This window comes from Phascolarctos cinereus, unplaced genomic scaffold (assembly GCF_003287225.1).
Source record: "Phascolarctos cinereus isolate Bilbo 61053 unplaced genomic scaffold, phaCin_HiC Scaffold_3;HRSCAF=262, whole genome shotgun sequence".
Classification (NCBI taxonomy): Eukaryota; Metazoa; Chordata; class Mammalia; order Diprotodontia; family Phascolarctidae; genus Phascolarctos; species Phascolarctos cinereus.
This window is the reverse complement of record NW_027555736.1, coordinates 203,923,086-203,944,793: the sequence shown is the minus strand read 5'-3', so window position 1 is coordinate 203,944,793 and position 21,708 is coordinate 203,923,086. Positions and strand designations below refer to the sequence as shown.

At 38.7% G+C, this 21,708-nt stretch overlaps 1 protein-coding gene across 2 annotated transcripts in view; it reads right to left on the bottom strand.

The window, feature by feature from the left end:
- Window positions 1-21,708, bottom strand: part of SLC24A4 (solute carrier family 24 member 4) — a 286,363-nt gene that overhangs the window by 102,024 nt on the left and 162,631 nt on the right. For both annotated transcript variants that reach the window (XM_021000345.2, XM_021000344.2), the window contains exon 3: window positions 6,068-6,144. In XM_021000345.2, coding sequence (XP_020856004.1) covers window positions 6,068-6,144 — 77 coding nt within the window. The remainder of the gene's footprint in view (window positions 1-6,067; window positions 6,145-21,708) is intronic.

Sequence of the window (21,708 nt, the reverse complement as noted above, 5' to 3'; positions counted from 1 at the left end):
CAAATCTAACCTCAAATACTTACTAGTTGTGTGACCCTGGGGAAGTCACTTAACCCTGTTTGCCTTAGTTTCCTCATCTGTAAAATGAGCTGGAGAAGGAAACGGCAAACCACTCCACTATCTTTGCCATGAAAACCCCATGAAGAATGCTTGTTACCTGACAGACTGATTTTACTGATGATGAAGGGGTCCTGGGGGTAGGGATATAATACAGTCTCTCCCAAGTGCAGGAGCTCTTTGGTGCCCTGGGGAAATGGATCTTCCTGAACATGAAAAAAAGGGGGAGGAGGGGGAATCTGTCCTTGTATCACCGGTGCTTAACTTGCTTATAATAGGAACTTAATCAATGTTTATTGAATTTACTCGTATGAATCAACCACAACTATTTCTAAAACCATTTAAACTCTAATTCTAAGCACTTTCTTCCTTACCTCTTAGGACAGACTCTTTTGATGCAGAAATCCTTGAAGGCTGGAATAGAATAGCTTCCTCTCACAGCAGAAGATCATAAGTTCCCTATCCTTTGAGGAGGAAACATCTACTCACGCCATCAGATGGGTACATCAAAAAGCGAGATCAGAGACCAGCCTTTATGGGGCCAGGAAGGAAATGTTTAGGGGAGTAATAAAAGCTTTGGTCAATTAAAAAATAGACTATAATTCTGATTTGCCCCCTTTCCCACGTGTTCAGTGAGGGCATTGTTTTCCAGGTCACTGAGGAGCTCCTGCCTTTGGAGCTCAGTCCTAGGGTTTCCAAGAGTCAACCTTGAGCTAATATCTTTTGAAGCGACATTTGATCTTACCCCTTGTTTAAAATATGTGGAGACATATAAATGGGATGCCATGGGATGCAGTGGGGTATAGTGGGAAAGATCACTAACTCAGGAGCCAGGAGACCCTGGGATCTCAAAGTTCCAGCTCTGACATTAATTAACTGTGTGACTTTGAGCAAGGAACTTCTCTCTGTGCTGTGGTTTCCCCATCTTTAAAATTAGGGGTTCATCTTATCTTCTACATCGTGAATCCCTCTGGCAATCTGGTGAAAACTATGAACCCCTTCTCAGAAAAAATGTATTGCAATGCATAAAATCAAGTAGATAAGATTACAAAGGTTAATGAAAATAGAGATGTATTTTTCCCCATCCAAGTTCATGACCTCATGAAATCTCCATGGAACTTCATGGACCCAAGATTAAGAAGGACTGATAAGGTCTTCCCTAGATCAAACTTTCTATGACCCTTTGCTCCTATGAATGCTCACACCAGTTGCTGTCATCACAGCCTAGCTCCTCAATATAGCATTATAATATTGATCACCTAAAGTTCAGTCAGGACAGCTAGACAGCACAGTGGATAGAGCACCGGAGTCAGGAGGACTTGACTTCAAATTCTGCCTCAGATTCTTACTAGCTGTATGACCCTGGGCAAGTCACTTAACTTAAACTTGCCTCAATTTCCTCATCCATCAAATGAGCTGGAGAAGGAAATGGCAAACAACTCCAGTAATTTGCCAAGAAAACCTCAAGCGGGTCACGAAGAGTGAGACATGACTGAACAGCAACAAATTTTTACTCCAAATCTAATACTTCTTCCAATATACCCACACTACCTCAAAAGGCAGAAGAACAGGAAATAACAGGTAGAAATTACAAGGGGGCAGAAAACCAGCCTCATCTTCCTAATAGTAATGTGATCTGTCCACAAAGAGAATAATGGGTTCTAAAGAGGCAATAAGTTCTACATTTCTGGTGGTCCTGAAGCACACGGCAGATTAGCGAAGGCATGTGAGTGCTGTATAGACAGGATTAGAGGACTTCTGAGATCTCTTCCAATCAGGGTGTGCTGTAGCCAACTGAAACTGGCCAGGCCAATTGCTAAATTTTCAGTGTGAGCATTTGCACTTTAGAAATCAGCAAGTGCTTCTAATCAGGGCTTAATTTATCATTTGGCCGTGGGGAACCGGTGGCTGAGGTCAAAGGCTCCCCACCCCTGGACTCTAGACTTAAGAAAGTAATGGAGAAAAATGCAAATAGTGGGGATTAAACTTAAAAGGTGTCCGGTGGATTTTTTTTTTCTGGAGGAGGGAGAGGAAGGGGTGGTTTTTAAACATCTGCCAGTACACTCGCGCTTTCCAACTCTAAAATTCTATGATCCTAGGGACCAGCGTGTAGTACTAAACTCGGCTATTTTGAGAGACATAGAGCTTGAGGAAGGATCTGACCACTGCTTTCCTCTTCATTTATTCCTCCAATTCTGGTACGCACTTAGTATGCATACCCATGTTGGAGGTATAAGTCTCAAGTCCAAACTGACAGGTGCCTCTGAACAACCCCACCCATTGCAGTAATGACACAAGGCAGGGAACAGTTGAGGGCAGTGCCACGGCTCTGTCCTGGGCCTCTCCCTAGCCCTCATAGGAGTTAGAGCTGAAAGGAATGTGAGAGAACATCTGGAAAGCTTCCTCATTTTAGAGCGGAGAGAGGAGAGGCCCAGAGGTGAAGCGCCTCATCTAAAGTCACAAATAGCTCAGGATTCAAACCTATGTTCTCTGGGTCCATATTCAATATGCTTGACACTTAAAACACGGCTGTTTTCACTCCTTTTGCTCATGCTAGATACTGTTTCACTACCAAATGTAGGTGGGTTCAGTTAAAAAATACATCAGCAGCCTTCCCATTATCTGGATTCCTTAAATGCTGTACAATTAAATTCAGTTTAATGGTCTTACCCTAGGGAAATCCTTGGGGGAAGCACCCATGCAAAGCAGAAAGTTCCCATTCACTCTCTTCCCTAAACACAGGATCACAGACTTAGAACTAGAAGGGAATTTTCAGAACCATATATTCCAAGTCCCTTATTTTATGTTTCTTCTTTCTTTCTTTCTTTTTTTTTTTTTTAGGCATTTGGGGTTAAGTGACTTGCCCAGGGTCACACAGCTAGTAAGTGTCAAGTGTTTGGTCTGAGGCCGGAAGTTCCTTATTTTATGGATGGGAAAAATGAATCCTAGGGAATACTTTGCCCAAGGTTACATACATAGGTAAGCAACCATCAGATGTGGGATTTGAACTCATGGCCTCTGACATCACAACGAACAGTCTTGCTGCTGCATTATACTGTCTTCCTGGCTTGTGAAACTGGTTTCCTTGCTCTTCACTCTTCCTTTCTATTGAAACCCTTAGGCCCTGTAGAGCTTTCCTTTCTACAAAGAGAAGATGCAACAATCTTGCTGACAGGAGAAGACAACATCAGAGATTTTAGTGCCAGGGAGAAAGTGGATTTCATTGTCTTCAACTATACTTTTGACCACAAACCACCACTTCCCCTAACACAAAACTGAAGCTGTTAAAGGAGATGGTGAATTTTTTCCTTGTTGATTGGACCTTCTTGAGCCATACAGAAATTACCCATAGATATTCCCGAGGACTGAACCCAGGTTAAAACGCAATGTGGAAAGGTGAGCAATGGGCAGGTCTCAGACCATTTGAAAACAGAACTATAACTCAATTGGATAATTCATTGATCTTGTTTTTCAGTCATTTCAGACTCTTTGTGACCTCATTTGGGGTTTTCTTGGCAAAAATACCGGAGTAGTTTGTCATTTCCTTCTCCAGCTCATTTTATAGATGAGGAAACTGAGGCAAACAGGGTTAAGTGACTTGTTCAGGGTCACACAGATAGTGTTGAGGCTGGATTTGAACTCAAGTTTTCTGACACCAGGCTTGATGATCTATCCACTGCACCACCTAGCTGCACTAATTAATTGATAGGCCTCTCAAAAAGAAATCACAATAGATTTTACAGGAAAGCATCAATTTTCATTATTTTATCCTTTTAGTTGCAATTTCAGGAACTGTTAGTCTTATGTACCCAAGACTCTGATGTAGTTTAGCTCTGGTCTAACAATCAGTAAATAAGACTTCTGTCCTTTCTCCTCACTTTTCCATCATCAACCACTGACCAGTATCCCCCTTTCCAACAAAAAATTCCTCTCAGAAACCCTCCATTAACGATCTTAAAGCCTGATAAGGCTGCAGAAAGGCCCTGAGATGGGCAGAGGATCTTAGAACCACAGAACATCAAAGGTAAATGGGTCCTCTTAGTGACAGATCATATAGCTTGAGTAAGTCATTTTACAGATGCAGAAAATGAGGCCCACAGGAGTCTAGTGACCTGCTCAAAGTCATGCAACCAATCAGTAACAGAGTTGGGACTAGCTTGTAGGTCCTTTGATTCCAAATTCATTGCTTCTCTCTTCACCTCCCCACCTCTAACACACACATTCCTGCAGCTTCCTCTGTATACAGAGGCTCAAATTTATTGTGTGTAATTCATTTTAAGAAAATGAAGCAAGAGTAATATGATTTAACAGGCAGATTGGTGGTAAATTACCTGATACACCCATATCACAAAAGAGATTCACCACAGGGTCTCTTTAAACAGTGAACTCTACCCGTATACCAAAAGATGGTCTAATTTACAAAAATCCAGCCTACTTGCACATTTTTAGGAATAGAACTATAGCCTAAAGCAAGACACATCTACTTTTGCCATGGGCATTCAAGCCCTAGGCTAGTGAAAAAAACCAAACAAACTGCATTTCAATTTAGGAGCAACATTAAATCCTTAACAAGGATCAGAATGATTGGTTTTTGACACTAAAAACCACAGTATTATTATGGATTTCTTGAGTCATTGAGGGCATATACACTTTGGTTTAAGAAAAACACCCCAAAGCAATAAAGAATCAGAATGTCAGAGGTGGAAGGAACTGTAGGCTATAGAGTGTTAGACTATAGAACACAAAGTATTAGGATATAGGTCACAGCACTTCAGTGAGACTGGGTAACAAAAGGATAATTATCACCCTCATTTTACAGATGAGGAAACTGAGGGTTGCAGAGATCAAATGGCTGGCTCACAGCGATAGGCTTACCTATGCTGGGCCTCGAACTTGTCTCTTGATGCCAAATTCGTGCCCTTCGAATTGGACATATGGTTCCTCTGAAGCATACAAACAGTAGTCCTAAATATAATTAACTCCTGATTATCTTCACAAATGCAGTTGGAACAAAAAGAATGGCTAATCCCCAAACCTTTTGGTTCAATTTTAGAACACTTTATGTTCATATTCTTGCCAGACCAAGGTCCCTTCCAGTTGGGATGCTATTATCCCATTGAAACAATTTTGGCTAGCTTAGGATTTAAAAAAAATTCTGGATTTAACAAACCCCAAACAAAACTAATATTTCATAATAAAGTAAATGAGAAAAAGTGGACTGCACATCAAATTGTCCATCTTTTTTTGCGCAGAGCTTGCTTTTTCTTTTAAATATATAATAAATTCAACATATAGCTTTCAAAGCTGTCTTGATTGTGTTTCCTTCTGTTTAGGGTAAATTTTAATTTTTTAAAAATCTTATTTAATATTTTATTTTTCCTAATTGCATTTAAGAACAATTTAAACTTTTTTTTTTTCAGATTTTGAGTTCCAAATTCTCTCTCTTGCTCCCCTCCCTCCCCACTGAGAAAGGAAACAATTTGACATACGTTATACATGTATAGTCATGAAAACACATTGCCCATAAGTTATTCTGTGAAAGAAAACAGAGACAAAAATATTGGATAAAATTTTAAAAAGGTTTTCATTTCTTAGGCACATCCCTATTAATGGCCCTGGATGGTCAGAGGAAGTTAGTCTGGGCTTTATTTAGAAAGGCCAAAGTTATCATCCCAAGTCATCACCAATTTTCTTAACTTTTGTCCTGCTATTGGACTTTGTTGATTCTGGAAAAGACAGTGAAGCTGATGACTTGGCGCATCTCTGATTCACTTAAATCAGATCGACTCTCAAGTCAAGACATCACCCTCATGATTTCATTGGTCCTCTTCAAGAAGGAAGGATGAACAGTGTAATTTAGGTGTTAAACACTGAACCCTGGTTTGAAATGACTATCCCTGGGTGTTTGTCCTGCACTGTCTCATCAAAAAAAGGATGGAATTCCTTCCCCTCCTCTCCATGCTCTTCCATCCCCATGCTAGCAAAGTCAAAAGTAAAATGGTTAACTTACTCCAAGAATGTGTAGCAAGACTGCTCCATGCTGCCGTTCCTTATTGGAAAACAAATCTGTGGGGAACTGATGGATTGCTGGAAGAGAAGAAAAGAAGACTTGCTGTGAATAAGGGGCCCCAAGCCCCACCAATACAAGGTCTGAAAAATTACTGCATGTTGTGGTCTGATCACAGAAATCAAAGCTTGGGTTTGCAGTTAGCTAAACTGTACAACTAGGAATAATCCTGTACCATCTCCTGGAATATGGTAGATACTCAAAAGATATCTGTGGAAAGCTTTAATTTTCTGAAGGTCAATAACTCAGTCATATTACAGTATTTCATATGATAAGCACATCTTTTTTGGGGGGGGGCAACTGGGGTTAAATGACTTGCCCAGGGTCACACAGCTAGTAAGTGTCAAGTGCCTGGTCTGAGGCCAGATTTGAACTCAGGTTGTCCTGACTTTAGGGCTGGTGCTCTATCCACTGCACCACCTAACTGCCCTTAAGCATACCTTTTTTAAGAGAAACTCAATAGAAAGTTACTGGATGTTCTTATGATGTATTTTGAATTATGACTACTGTGTATGTGCTTCATCTCCTATTCTAAGGTTGTAAATGGGCAGGCTCAATATCTTATTCTTTGTATCTTCTTCTAGGGCCTTGGACGTAGTCAAATGCCTAATAAATTCCCGAACAATGAATGAATGAACACAAAAGTTCAGATTTCCAAAAGAGACGAATTGGGAGATTATTACATGCTGAACACACAGATTTATCACTATATTTTTAAAATACAAAAGTTTCTTTAAAATTTGTTCATTCAAACATTTATGAAGTACCTACTATGTACAAGGCCTTTTGGGGGATATAATTTCAAATTTCCATTTTTATGAAGCTGTTTCAAAATGAATTGTAATCCCTGGGGATCACTTCCAGCTCTGTGATTGCATACACAAGGTACACCTGCAATCTTGCCCCTTTGAAGCACTTTGGCAACAATGGATGCTGAAGGATGCTCCTCAAAGTAGTTTTTGTGCTTTTGCATGAAATAGGGAGAATAAGGCCATGAAAGTCACAGGATTATTTTCCTATGCAAAGTTGTAGAAACCCAGACAAACAAATACTCCTTCAGCAGAGTCATAAATCAACAAAACCCTTCTTAAAAACAATATGTACTCATGTGAGAGAAGTCACTAAACTATTCATACCCTTTGACTCAGAGATCCTGCTGCTGGACATATACCGTGAGGATGTCAAAGACCTAAAGAAGAGTGATATTTACCAAAGTATTGATGGCAGTGCTTTTCCTGGCAGCATAAAATGAGTGCCCCTCAGTTAAGCAATGACTGAATAAACTGTGGAATATGGATGTAATAGGATAGTAGTGTGTCATATGAAACGATGGCTATGAAGAATTCAGAGAAGTAAAGCAAGACTTGTATGAATTGAGGCAGAGGGAAATAATCACAACAAGATGGGCAATATCCATGACTACAATATTGTAAATGAAAAGAACACTAAAATGAAGCCATAATGACCAAAGTTAACCTTTGAGAAGAAATGAGGAAATACTTCCATCCTTTCTTTGGTCAAGTGGTATACTATTTTTTTAAAATTTGAAGTTCCTTTATTTTCCTGAAGTTCATTCATTTTCAATTTTGTAGGATATATTATTATTATTGTTATTATTGGCTCAAGCCATTGTTTTTGCTTTTTAGTAAATACTATTCCAATATTTTTTTTCATTGCTCATGCATGTTCTGTATGATTCTAACTAGAGTTTCATTTCTCCTTTCTTTTCCTTCTTTCTTTCTTTCCTATTTTCTTTCCTTCCTTCCTTCCTTCCTTCCTTCCTTCCTTCCTTCCTTCCTTCCTTCCTTCCTTCCTTCCTTCCTTCCTTCCTACCTTCTTTATTCCTCCCTTCCTTTTTTCAATTCTGAATTCTTTTCTACTCTCCAACCCCTTCCCCACTCATTGAGATGACAAGAAATACAGTGAGGTGGTGAAATCTTGGTGTGGAACATTGTAAATGCTCTCAGACGTACTTGCTGTCCTGGTTGGCTTTACTAAACAGCTTTTCTATATTTTAAAGGGAGGCTCACTGAGTGAGTGGATGTGAGAAAGGGTGTATTATCCATAAATAAACATGAAGTAAAACCAATAGGCATCTGTAAGACTTCAAAAAAAGGAACAAGGAGAAGCAGGAAGTTCTATAACCACCAATTTCCGAAAAAATATTCTTACTTAATACGACAAGAAATAATACCTTATATGTGTTGGGGCCTCATAGGCTACAAAGCATCTCCACAAATACCTCATTTGACCTTTACAATGTCCATGTGCGGAAAGTAGCAAGGGGATTGTGTTTTACAGATTGAAAAGACTGAGGCTTCAAGAAAAGAAAGGACTTGCACACTCACAGAGCTGGAACTCCAACTCAGATCCTCTATCAGTCCAATTTTTTCCCATTCTATCTTTTAATGGAATATATATCTTCTCCCAATGCTATAATGAAACCACTTTAAGGGAACTGTTTTCCTCAGCTCAAGGACACAATTTTATTGAAAAATTTCTCTGCTTTTCAGGAGTTACAGGTGGGGGAGAGGCGAGAGAGAAAGAATGAGAGAGAATGAGAGAGAATGAGAGAGAGAGAGAGAGAGAGAGAGAGAGAGAGAGAGAGAGAGAGAGAGAGAGAGAGAGAGAGAGAGAGAGAGAGAGAGAGAGAGAGAGAGAGAGAGAGAGAGAGAGAGAGAGAGAGAGAGAGAGAGAGAGAGAGAGAGAGAGAGAGAGGCAAATGCATTTTCCTTCAACATTAAAAAGCTTTTCATTCCTTGCAGCCGTGATTTTCTTTTGCATAAATAATTTAACAGTCTGGGATATGTGAATTTAAACTGATCAAAGTCAAGGTTTCTCAGATTTTCATAAACCTCCAACTTAATGTGAAAGCTGATCATTGGTTTCAAATGCTGGCAGAGTGGATGTAGTCAAAAGAAATTTGGATTTGGAGGGTCTGTGGGAATTCAGGAGCATTAACAGACTGTCAGTGGAGCTATGAATTGGTCCAAATGTTTTGGAAAATAATTGAAACAATTATATTAGGAAAGGGACTAAACTGCATGTACACTTTGACCAAGTGATGCTACAACTGGGCTTGTATTGTAAGGAGATCATAGGCAGAGGGAAAGGTCCCATATACCAAATTAATTATAATATTACTTTTTGTAGTAGCAAAAGACTGAAAATGAAGTAGGTGCTACTGGTGAGTAGCTAAACAAATTGTGTGCATGAATATAACTCCATTTTATAAAGGTATAAAAAATGATGAATGTAATGACTAGAGAAACCTGGGAAGACTTCTATGAACAGGTATTGATCAACGTAAGTAGAAACAAGATACCAATATGCATGTGATCACAATACTCAAATGGGTCTGTGATCCCATCACTTTGGGAGTTCCCTCCAATTACACAGATTGCAATCCATCCATGTGCAACTCTCATCCATGTTTTCCCCAAAGTTCGACACAGGGGGTGCATCTAAGGTACATGAGACTTGTTCACTTTCTCCTGTTACTGCCAGGGTGCCAGCGGGGACTTCATCTTTCACTCTTGTCATACGTGACTACAGTAGTCTATGTTTTCTCATTATCATTCCATTATGATGTTCTTCTCTGGTGTTTCTCATTGGTTGTATTTTTCAGGCTGCTCATACCCACCATACATGCATGCATCTTTCCATTGCCCTCTATGTGATACTATTTTTAGTTTTTGGGTAGTGGTATTCCATGTCTCCCTGCCAACACAGTCACAACAATAAAATGACTATAGAAATGTAAAGAAAAACAACATTCAAAGACAGTAGAATGCAGATCAGTGTGATGACCAATCTTGGTTCCAGAAGGGTTATATCTAACCCCTCCCCTCTCCTATATATTGTGCCCCTCCCCTCTCCCAGTTCATCTCTCTGATCTGATTCCAGCCTAGCCTTGGCATCCATTATCCAGGGAATCAATACTGGTGGAGATGGGACCAGGCAATTGCTTCTGTAGGCACTGTAGCTCTAACCTCCTTAGCAGCCACTGGTACTGAAGGCCAGGAAAATAAAGTTCTCAGCATCAAAGTCCTTAGGCACTGTCATACGACTCAACTTTAGAAATGAATATGGTTTTATCAGTGGAAAAATATCATAGAAGCAGCATTACTTTCTCCTTTGAATTGTACCCTATGGGGCCTTTCCATCTAATGTACAGTGGAAACCTCCTATGTGTGTTGTCTCCTCCTATTAGAATGTGAGCTCCTTGAAAGGAGGAACTGTTATGTCTTTATTATTTATATTATCCAGCATTTAGCACATTTAGCACAGCATTTGGGCAGGTTTGGTAAACACTTAATAAATGCTTTTCATTTATTCATTCATTCACTCCATCCATTCTCATTTTAAAGTAATCTCCTCCCATTCTACCCACAAGAGATGAGGCCCAGAAAAATAATATGATTTACTTGCCCAGTTAAAGTTACACAACTAATTAGTGATCTAGTAAGTGCTACATTCTTTCTAACTACACCATGCTCTCTTTCTTTGTCTTTAAAATGAGGAAGCTAGACTAGGAGCATTTAAAAAAAAAGAAACTTTAAAGTAAGAGAGACAAAGTCGAAAGGAGAAAGAAAATCCACAACTGGGCAGTGACTGGGCTGGGCACATTAAAATTTAAAAGGACAATGGGATTCCTAAGAAAACCTTCCTTTTCTCAAAGCCTGGTGGAAAGAAGTTCCTGGGGCCCAAGCTAAGAATTGGGTTGGCATCTCAAAGACGCTTGTCCAGAGATAAGGTGATGTAATTTCAACTATGAACCTCAGTTGGTTGCATGTAGGTGCACCTTAGCCCATCAATCACACTGGCTTTGAAAGTAAGAGGGACAAGTCTTCTGCCAGCATCAATTTCGGATGGGAGTGGGGAGGTGGGAGCGGAGTTCAGAGAGAATGGGGGAAGCTGGCTCACAGAGATTGTTCTTTTGTGATTGAAAAACAAATATTGCAGCTGAGAGAACAAGGCCCATCTGATCCTGCTATTAGGCCTGGCTGCTGCCAGGGCAAGGAGGCTGAGATGGAACGGTTAATGGCTATTTCAGGAAACCACACTCTCTCCCCATTCTCATCTTCATTTCCCTTAGGGGCAGGGGTCAAGACATTCATCATTTAAAATATTTATGAAGAGTGGAGGCAAAATTCTCCCAGAAAATGAACTCTATCTCATAGTAATAGGACAGAAATCAGACCCAGAGCTTTACACTTTCCTCGTGGAATACACATACAGAGCTGGTGTGCGAGGAACGTGGCTTTAAGCTAAATATGAAGGCTGAGTGGTAGGGTGGAAATAGCACTAGATTTAAAGTCTGGGGACCTCAAATGACAATTACAGGTATATTCACCTGTCTGAGACTCAGTTTCCATGGCTATAAATTGGGGAAAATGAACACATGTGCCATCTACCTTGTAAGGGTTGTTGTGAAGAAAGTGTTTTTTCCCCCTTTCTTTCTTTTTTAAGTAATTGGGGTTAAGTGACTTGCCTAGGGTCACACAGCTAGTAAGTAACATTTGAACTCAGGTTCTCACTTCAGGGCTGGTGCTCTATCCACTGCGCCACCTAGCTGCCCTGAGGAAGGTGTTTTCTAAACCTCACAGTGCTTACAGAAATCTCTGAGTTTCTGTTATTAATGGATTGCTAAGGACATGAAGACAAGAGTCCTGGGTTGAGACACAGGACATTAGCTGAGTAACTTCCGGCTAGTCATGTCAGTTCTATGGGCCTTCAGTTGTCCTCCTCTGTAAAATGAGTAGATTAGAACTGACCAAAGGTTCTTAACCCTTTTTTTTGGGGGGGGGTCATGGTTCCCCCATGGCAGTCTGGTGAAGCCTGTCTCTTCCCCAAATAGCTGTCTTAAATTCACATGATTAAAAAATTCAAGAGATTTTAAAAGAAACCAATTATATTGAAATAAAGATAAAATTTCCCCCCCGAGTTCATGGATCTCCTGAAATCTATCTACAAGTCCCTTGAGGTATGTGGATCCCAGGGTAAGAACTCCTGGACTAGATGAATTTTACATCCCTCCCAATGCTATAATTCTATATTTTAAAATCCCTTCTACTTCTAGAACAGCATATGTATGTATGTATGTATGTATGTATGTATGTATGTATGTATTTATTTCGCTAGGCAATGGGGTTAAGTGACTTGCCCAGGGTCATACAACTAGTAAGTGTTATGCGTCTGAGGCTGGATTTGAACTCAAGTCCTCCTGAATCCAGGGCCGGTGCTCTATCCACTGCGCCATCTAGCTGTCCACATGCATGCGAATTTATTGAAATATCTATTAGGAAACCTCAAATAACAAATATCCAGAATCTTTCCCCTCTGTAAAATCCTGCTTTTCACTTATTTTTCTTTCCTGAGTTCACAGAAGCATGGAATATTAGTGTTAGGAAAGAACTCAGTGATCATCTTTTCTGTACCAATCAGGAGGTTGGACAAGTACACACACGTTTAATGGTCAGATGAAATGGTCTGGACCAAGGACGGGGAACCTGCAGCCTCAAGGACACATGTGGCCCTCTAGGTCCTCAAGTGTGGCCCTTTGATTGAATCCAAACTCAGGAGGATCTTGAGGACCTAGAGGGCCACATGTGGCCTTGAGGCCGCAGGTTCCCCACCCCTGGTCTGGATGATGAGACACTTGTCTTGGGACCAGTATTAGTTTACTGTGCTCGCATCTTCATAATAACAAGCCCTAGGATTGGAGGGGAGAGGGTGAGGGGGATGAGCCTGGTGGTATAAGAGGTCCCCAAGTCAGAACACATGGATCAGGGATAGAGACCCTCTTATTTTCTTTCTTACTCCCTTCCACAGATTTTTCCTTCTTCTATAAAAAGATTCCACAGCAACATAACAAATATATATAGTTACAGCTCTCATTCTCCAGACTTCCACGGACTGATGAAATAAGCAAAACCAGAAAAACAATATGAGAAAAAATGAGAACAACAATGTAAACAGAAAAGAACAATAACACGAAATGTGTAATTATGAACTGTGTAATTATGACTAAGCTTGGCACCAGAAAAGAGATAAAAAAATGCACCTCCTTCCCTTCTTTGTAGAGGTGGAGGGACCGTGGATGTGGAGTATTGTATATACTGTCAGACTCAGATGATGTGTTGGTCAGTTTTGCTAAACTGTTTTCTTCCCTTCTTTTAAAAAAATCTTTATTATCAGTGATTTTTGAGGCAGCTAGGTGGCTGGGTAGATTGAGTATCAGACCTGAAGGAAGACCTGAGTTCAAATCCAGATTCAACTACTCACTAGCTGTGTGACATTCATAAGTCGCTTAATTTCTATCTGCTTCAATTTCCTCATATGTAAAAGGGGAAAGAAAATAAGCATTTATTAAGTACCTACTATGTGGTAGGCACTGTGGTAAGCACTTTACAAATCTTATTTCATTTGAGGCTAATAATGGCATCTGCCACCCAGGGTTGTTGCAAAGACAAAATGAGATGATATTTGTAAAGCACTTTGTAAACCTTAAAGTGTTATATAAATACTATTATTATTATCATTAATGGTTTATTGGCTAAGGGAGAGGATAGGGACTTATTTAGAAATGAAGGTAATATTTTAAAAAATACACCTCTTAAAAAAACACACACAAAGTAAAAAGCTTATTCTCTTTTGGGTGGGATTGACAAAGCAATATGACTACTTTTCCCTCCCCCCTAAATGTTCAGAAACATCTACCTTCAAATGAATTTTGTACACTTCAAAGCAGTCACCCTAACTGTCATGAACTTATTCCAATGAGGTTGCCATTACCAAAAAATATGTCTACATTCCTCCTTGTGTACAGCCTTCAAAGCCTATTGAAGTCACATGGAAGAGGGATTAGAATGGTCCACTTGGTCCCTGATCACAGAAGTAGAGGCAATAGATAGAAGCTTCAGAAGCAGATTTTGTTTTAATAAAAGGGGAAATAAAGTCCTAAAAGTCACAGCCATCTAAAATCAAAATCAGTTAACCTGATTGTGAGTCGTCCAAACCTAGGAATACTGAAGTGGAGGATGACCACTCTTTGAGGATGTTGTATAGGGGATTCATGATTTAGACATCTGTTAGACAAGATGACCTCTGAGGTCCCTCTCAGCTCCAAGAAATTATTATTCAATGATGAAAATCCCTCTCTTTACTGGCATCAGACAGTTGGCAAAAAGTCATTGGGAGCCAAGTTTGGTGGATGAGATAGATGATCAAAGCTGGGCAGTGGTACTTCCTGGTCCAACAGAAGGTGTAACCATAGAGGAATAAGAACGGATTTTTGTGTGGCTTTCATACTGGATCTGATAACTGAAATACATTTATGGTCCCCCAAGGGGACTCTTTTAAAGTGGCCAGTACTTATTTAGATGTACTCCAAATCAGTCTTGTAACCTTAAAGTCATATTTCCTAAACATAAAATGATGAGTTCCTCACCAGGAGCAAGATGGATAGTTTAACACAATGACTGGAGAAGCAAAGTCCTTCTCCATAGACACTTCCCCTGCACTGCCAAAGGGCACATTTGTATAGACCAGAGCAGAGTGTGTGCAGTAGACTTATAACAGACAGAGCGAGGTCAGCACCCCACCTTTGTTACATATTATTATCTGTTACTATTACTAGTAATTAATTAGTAATTACTATTACTAGTTATTAATTTGTAATTACTAGCAATTACAAAGTATTATTTGATCAAGTCATCTCTCTAGGCCGCAGCTTCTTTGACAGTGAAAAGGGAGGATGGAGACAGATGATCACTAAAGGTTCTTTCTAGGTATGATTTGATGCTTGCTAGATTAATGGTGTCAAACTCAGAAAGAAATGGGGACCACTAAACCATACACAACGATCCTTGTAGGCAGCATATTCACTTAGTTTTAAAATGTAATACTGTTTATGTTTACTGTATTTGTATTTATTTTGTTAAATATTTCCCATTTATATTTCATTCTGGTTCTGGCTACACTTAGAGGTATTAGGGGCTGCAGGTGGCTTATGGGCCATGTTTTTGACACTTCTATGCTAGATCATGTTCATTTATCTTCTTACTCTTAGGTCAGGTAAGTTCCACATTTCAGTGGCCTACATGACTCAGGGCAGTCTGCTAAGATATCTGCAAACCTCTTAAGACACAGCATCTTTATACATGTACTTTGCATGAGATTTCTTCTTTTTTAAAAAATAATATTTTATTTTTCCCAATTACATGGAAAAACAATTTTTAACATTTTTTAAAAAAAATTTTGAGTTCCGAAGTTCAATCATATAAAACACATTTCCATATCAGTCACTTTGTAGAAGAAAACTCAAACCAAGAAAAGGAAAGAAAAAAGGAAGGAAGGAAGGAAGGAAGGAAGGAAGGAAGGAAGGAAGGAAGGAAGGAAGAAAAGAAGAAAGAAAGAAAGAAAGAAAGAAAGAAAGAAAGAAAGAAAGAAAGAAAGAAAGAAAGAAAGAAAGAAAGAAAGGAAGGAAGGAAGGAAGGAAGGAAGGAAGGAAGGAAGGAAGGAAGGAAGGAAGAAGAAAGAAAGAAAGAAAGAAAGAAAGAAAGAAAGAAAGAAAGAAAGAAAGAAAGAAAGAAAGAAAGATTAAGCTTCAGTCTGTATTCATATGCCATCAGCTCTCTCTGGAGGTGGATAACATTTTTTATCATGAGTCCTTTGGGATTGTCTAGGATCACTGTATTGCTGAAAATAGCTAAGTGATTCACAATCATTCATCATACAATATTGCTGTTACTCTGTACAGTGTTCTCCTGGTTCTGCTCAATTCATTCCACATCAGTTCATTTAAGTCTTTCCAGGTTTTTCTGAAATCATCCTGCACTATAAGACAGTGCACAATAATGTATATAGCACAATACATTCCATTACAATCATATGCCACAACTTGTTCAGCCATTTCCCCAATTGAAGGGTAATGGGATTTCTTCTTGACACTGCCACTAGTAATTAGAAACACAGGACCAACCATTCAATGATGCAGTCTGCTTAAAGGACTGAAAGTCATAGGAATATAGGTTTAGAACTAGAAGAGTTCCTAGAAACCAGAAAGCCTATGCCCTTCATTTTACAGATGAGAAAACAGGTTCAGACAGACTAAGTAACTTGATCAATGTCAGTAAGTGGCTGGAATTCAAACTGGGGCTGGGAATTGAACCAAGGTCCTCTGACTTTAAATCCAAAGTCCTTTCCACTATACTACCTCCTATATATTCAGATTTCCTACTGTGACTTCTTAGAGATGAACCACTGGTAAGACGTATAACAACAACAATAACAACAGTAATAGCTAGCCTTTATATAGCTAATAACAGCCAATAGAAATTTATATAGAGCTTTGCAGATGTTATCTCATTTGATCTAATATGTAAAAACCAAATAAACAATTTTTAAAAATCCATCAAACCCAACCAACAAACCAATGGAATGTCTAGGTCCTGTGCTTGCAATTCCTAGATAGGTACTCATCATCATATACCCTTCCGTGCCCTTATTGTAAGTTTCTCTTTCAGGAGATAGTGTGTAATACTTCAATACTACTTAGTGAATAAGGACCCATCAAGCAAACATGCCATGTTTTCTTACTCAGAATTTTTGTTGTTGCTGTAACCTGAATAGGCCAAGGATCAGGTAACAGGGGGAACTTTCCATGTGGGAACACCCTCCCCCTGCCCATCTATAATTAATGCAACAGTTCTCAAAGTATGCTGCATGAGGTCAACACTATCTTCATCATAATAATGTTTTAATTTTTAATATGGCAAATATCAATAAACCATATAAGCAAAAGCTCTTTGGGCAAGGCTCTTAATAATTTTTAAGAGTGTAAAGTCCTTAGGCCATTGACTTAGTGAATAAGATCTGAGTAGTTTACTGGAGCACATGGAAGTTAAATGATTTGACCAAGGTCTACCTGCTAGCAGGTGTCAGGGAAACCTAGTACTCTATCCACTTAGCAACACTGCTTTAACTCAGGGGTTCTTAACCTGGGGTCTGTGAATTTGTTGATTTGTCTGTTTCACTATTTTAATAACTGTATTTCAACATAACAATTGGTTTCCTTTGAAATCCTATATATTTTATGCATTTAAAAATACTATTTTGAGAAGGAGCCATAGGCTTCACCTGACTGCCAAAGGGGTTTATGCCATTGAAAAAGGGTTAAGAAACCCTTTACTAACTAATGTTTTATTCAGTGTAAGAAAAAGAGATGGGTGGTGGTAGAAGGATGTGTCTGATCTTACAAATGAGGGAACTGAGGTACAAGGAGGCCTTACCTAAGGTCACTTATATAGTAAATAGCAGAACAGGGAATTTAAACTCAGGTCTGGCAACTCCATGTTCAATGGTCTTTCCACTGTACCACATTGCCTCACAATAACATGTAAAGAGCACTGGCCTTGTGGTCAGAAGACCTGGGTTCAATGCCCACTTCTGTCACTTAACAGCTCTGTGACCATGGGCAAGATTGCTTACTCTCTCTACACCTCAGTTCTCTCAGCTATAAAATGAGGATAATAATATTTCCCCTCTCTTAGGGGTGTGGTGAGGACCAAATGAGCTAAACGTATGTGAAAGTTTGGAATCTGTAAAGGTAAATTTGGAATGTGAAATTATTGTTATCATTCAATGAAACTGCCTTTCCTACCCTTTGCCTCTCTCACTGGGTTTTTGAGGTTGCTATGGTAGTGAGTAAAATCCCAAGTGGATTAGGCCCTTGTTAAATGTTATTCTACTTATGATCATGTTTCCAGACCACCACCAATATACGTGTGCATGTGCGTGTGTATGTATGTATGTGTATATATGCATATGTGTGCATATATGTATATATACGTGTGTGTGTGCATGTGTGTGCGTGTATGTGTGTTAAAGGCAGAATTAGACCGAAATTGAACTGAATGAGGGCAAAAGGGCATGATTAGAGGCAAGCTGATGGCAGCTGTTTGAAGAGGGCAATCAAAGAGTTTATTTCACTCTCTTTTCTTACATGTCATATATACTTTCTGACTATTTAAATGATGAGAGACATAGCTTGAAAAAGGGAATCTGCCCAAGATGGTAGGGAAGGAATAACATAATTTTCTATGTTGTCTCCTTCCCAAATGACTTCTCCGATTATTATGAATGAAGATGTTTTATAAGATGTAAAGTTTTTAATAGAGATGTACTTTCTCTTAGATACTGAACCTCTGAAACCTCTTAATTAGTCTGATTTCTTTGCGGAAATGTAGGCCATTAATTGAATATTTAAAGCGGGGAAAAACTCCTTGAAACAGCTCATTTGTTATTACTATATGCTTCTGGTAAAAATAACCCACACTCTAAGCCCTGTAGAAAAAAAATGTTATAAATCCATGAGAATAAACCTAGGAAGCTGAGCATGTGAATGAATTTGGAGTCAAAGAACCTGGGTTCAAGCATCAATTTTGTTGTTTACTGGCTGTGTGACCACTGGCAAGTCACTCCTGAGCCTGAAGGCTTTTAGCTACAAAAGATAATGGGCTACCTTCCTTACAGGGCTGTTGTGAGGAAAACAATTTCCAGTTTTATAAAATTAGGAATAACTTAAATATCACAAATACCATTTTTATGTCTATATATATCTATCACACATATATTTTGGAAACTACATCTCAATACCTCAAGGATCCATGAGTCCAATAATAGGGAAATGGATAACGATTGTAATCACTCTCAAAGAATCTCAGAGTAGGAAGAGACCAGGGGTGGCCACTAATCCAATCAATACCTATATGCCAAGGATCATTTAACAGGGAGCCCTACACGTGAGAATGCCTTCTATCTGCCCATCTTTAATTAATGCAATGGTTTTCAGAATTGGTCCATGAGGTCAGTAGCATTTTCGTAATAATACTAAGATATTTTAATTTTTAATATAGTAAATATCAACAATACATAAACAAAAGTTCTTTGGGGGAGGCCTTCAATAATTTTTAAGAGTGTAATGTGGTTCTAAGGTCAAAAAATTAGGAAATGTTTCACAAAATAGATAAAAATATGATAAAACACATAATATTACATTTTTAAACTAAGTTGATATGTATGTTTCATTTTGAGTTTGACTTTTTTGTTTTTGTTCAGTTGTTTCCAACTCTGTGACTCTGCTTGGGGGTTTCTTGGCAAAGATACTGGAGTGGTTTGTCATTTCCTTTTCCAACTCATTTTACAGATGAGGAAACTGAGGCAAACAGGGTTAGTGACTTGCCCAAGGTGACACAGCTAGTAAGTGTCTGAGGCCAGATTTGAACTCAGGAAGATGAGTCTTCCTGATTCCAGTCTGATACTCTATCCACTGTGGTTGATTGATTGATTGATTGACTGACTGATTAATTAGGCTGGTTCTTAGATGACAGGTAGACTTATGCCACTGCATCCAATTTGAGGAGGACCTGTCAGAGTTTGTTTTCTTCTAGGATAGCCTTCAAGATCATATGGGACATTCTCCTTACCATGAAGTGGCATCAGAATAATGAAAACTAAATGTTCTACAAATTCAAAGGAAAAAAAATCATTCTTTTGCCTTCAATTATATCTATAAAAATAACTTCTCTAAGAGTTAACAGTATGTTTTAATGGCATTAGTCTGAACTTCTTACAGTAACCACTCCCCCTCCCCTACCCCAATCATGAATAGAAATAAAAAATAATTAAATTTTAAAATAAGATTAACTAGCATGAATTACAAAGTGAGAGGGAGAGTCCAAAGGTCTTTATCTTTCTCCCGGTAAGAGCCAAGAGAGATTTAAGTTACCTGCAGTAAATTCAGCTCTGTTGAAATAACAGAAATGCTACCATTTTGGGGGAAAACAATCAATCAAAAGCTATGCACCTTAAAACTTCCATGCAACATCAATACAGAACATTTCAAATAGCATTGTGGCAGTGAGGAGGGAAATGATAGGACAGGAACTGATTAACAAACTCATTGAGGAAGGTGAAACTCAGACCCATGCCCAGCTATGAGGGGGAAGCAGAAAAAGCTTACCCTGTGTGTACACTTGTATCTCTGGGAGGAGTACACTATAATTCTCAACAGAAGCATGATCAGTTATAGGGCCTAGATCAGGGGCAGTGAACCTGTGGCCTCAAAGCCCCATGTAGCCCTCAAGTAAGGCCCTTTGACTGAATCCAAACTTCACAGAACAAATCCCTTTAATAAAAGGATTTGTTCTATAAAACTTGGACTCAGTCAAAAGACTTCACCTAAGGACCTAGAAGGCCACATATGGGCTCCAGGCTGCAGGTTCTCCACCCCTGGCCTAGATAATAGAAACACACAGGAACTCAGCCAGGGTCAAATCATGCTTCTCCAGGCGTTTCACAGGTGATCAGCTTGATTTTATGTGAAGGCAGAAATCAAAGCCAATTAACCTATAAAAAGAGTACCATAAGGCAAAGGTGGTAGAATTTTTTTTCCTTATGAGTTGAACTCTGCTCTGCCAGGCAGCAGGGAATCACTAACAAATCTGATCTTGACAGTGCGCTAATTCAATTTCTTTGGATCAACCCAAGGAGAGGCCGCCAAGTATGATTATCTCAGCTGCACCAAGTGGCAGCTTATAAAAAGACCTAATGACTAAACTCTATTAAATCCACTTAACACAGGTATTGTAAAGGTCTCCTGTTAATGAAATTCGCTTAACATCTGCCTGGAAACGTTCATAAAGGCAGGATTATCTTGAGTAAAAATTAACACTAATTAGTAAATTTGGTTTAAATGAACTCTATGGGACCTCAGACAACTGCCTTTATATCTACCTAGCAGCAACAGACTGTGTATTTCCATAACCCAGGCAGCTGTACACTCAAGGTGGATCAGGGAAGTAGGAATGGAGGTGAGGGGCAATGATGAAGGAGTAAGGAAGGAAAGATTAATTTTCAGAAACCTACATAATCTTCTGAATTTGACTTGGTCCCTTCCAATTCTGAGCGCATACCATGATTCTCTGATTCTCTTTGTCAAGTTGTCAGGGACTAGGGAAGGTAGCACCAACAGTCAGGAAAGCCTATCTCCCTTGAAGATGCAGAACCAGGATACAATGACATAAATGTGTAAAAAATTCAAGTGCACATATTCCCCATCACCTTGATTTACATCATACTTTCTCGTGTCTTATTATTATAATAATAAATCTGAGTGTTATTTTTTCAGGAAATACTTTTATCTTCTTTCTCTACTTCTATTGCAAAAGTAGAGAATCACTACTTTTATTCACCTTTTCCTGGGCACTGTAGTATAATGGAATAAATGAATGAATGAATGAAAAAGCATTTATTAAGCATTTATATATATATATATATATATAAATATATAATATATATTATATGTCAATATAAATATATAATATATATTATATGTCAATATAAATATATAATATATATTACATGTCAATATAATATATAAAAATATAGTATATATAATTAAATACATAAATATATAAATTATATATACCAATATAATATATATAAATATATAAAATATGAACCAATCTCCACAAAAACCACTATTCTTAGAGTCAGATGACCAAGGACTCAATTTCAAT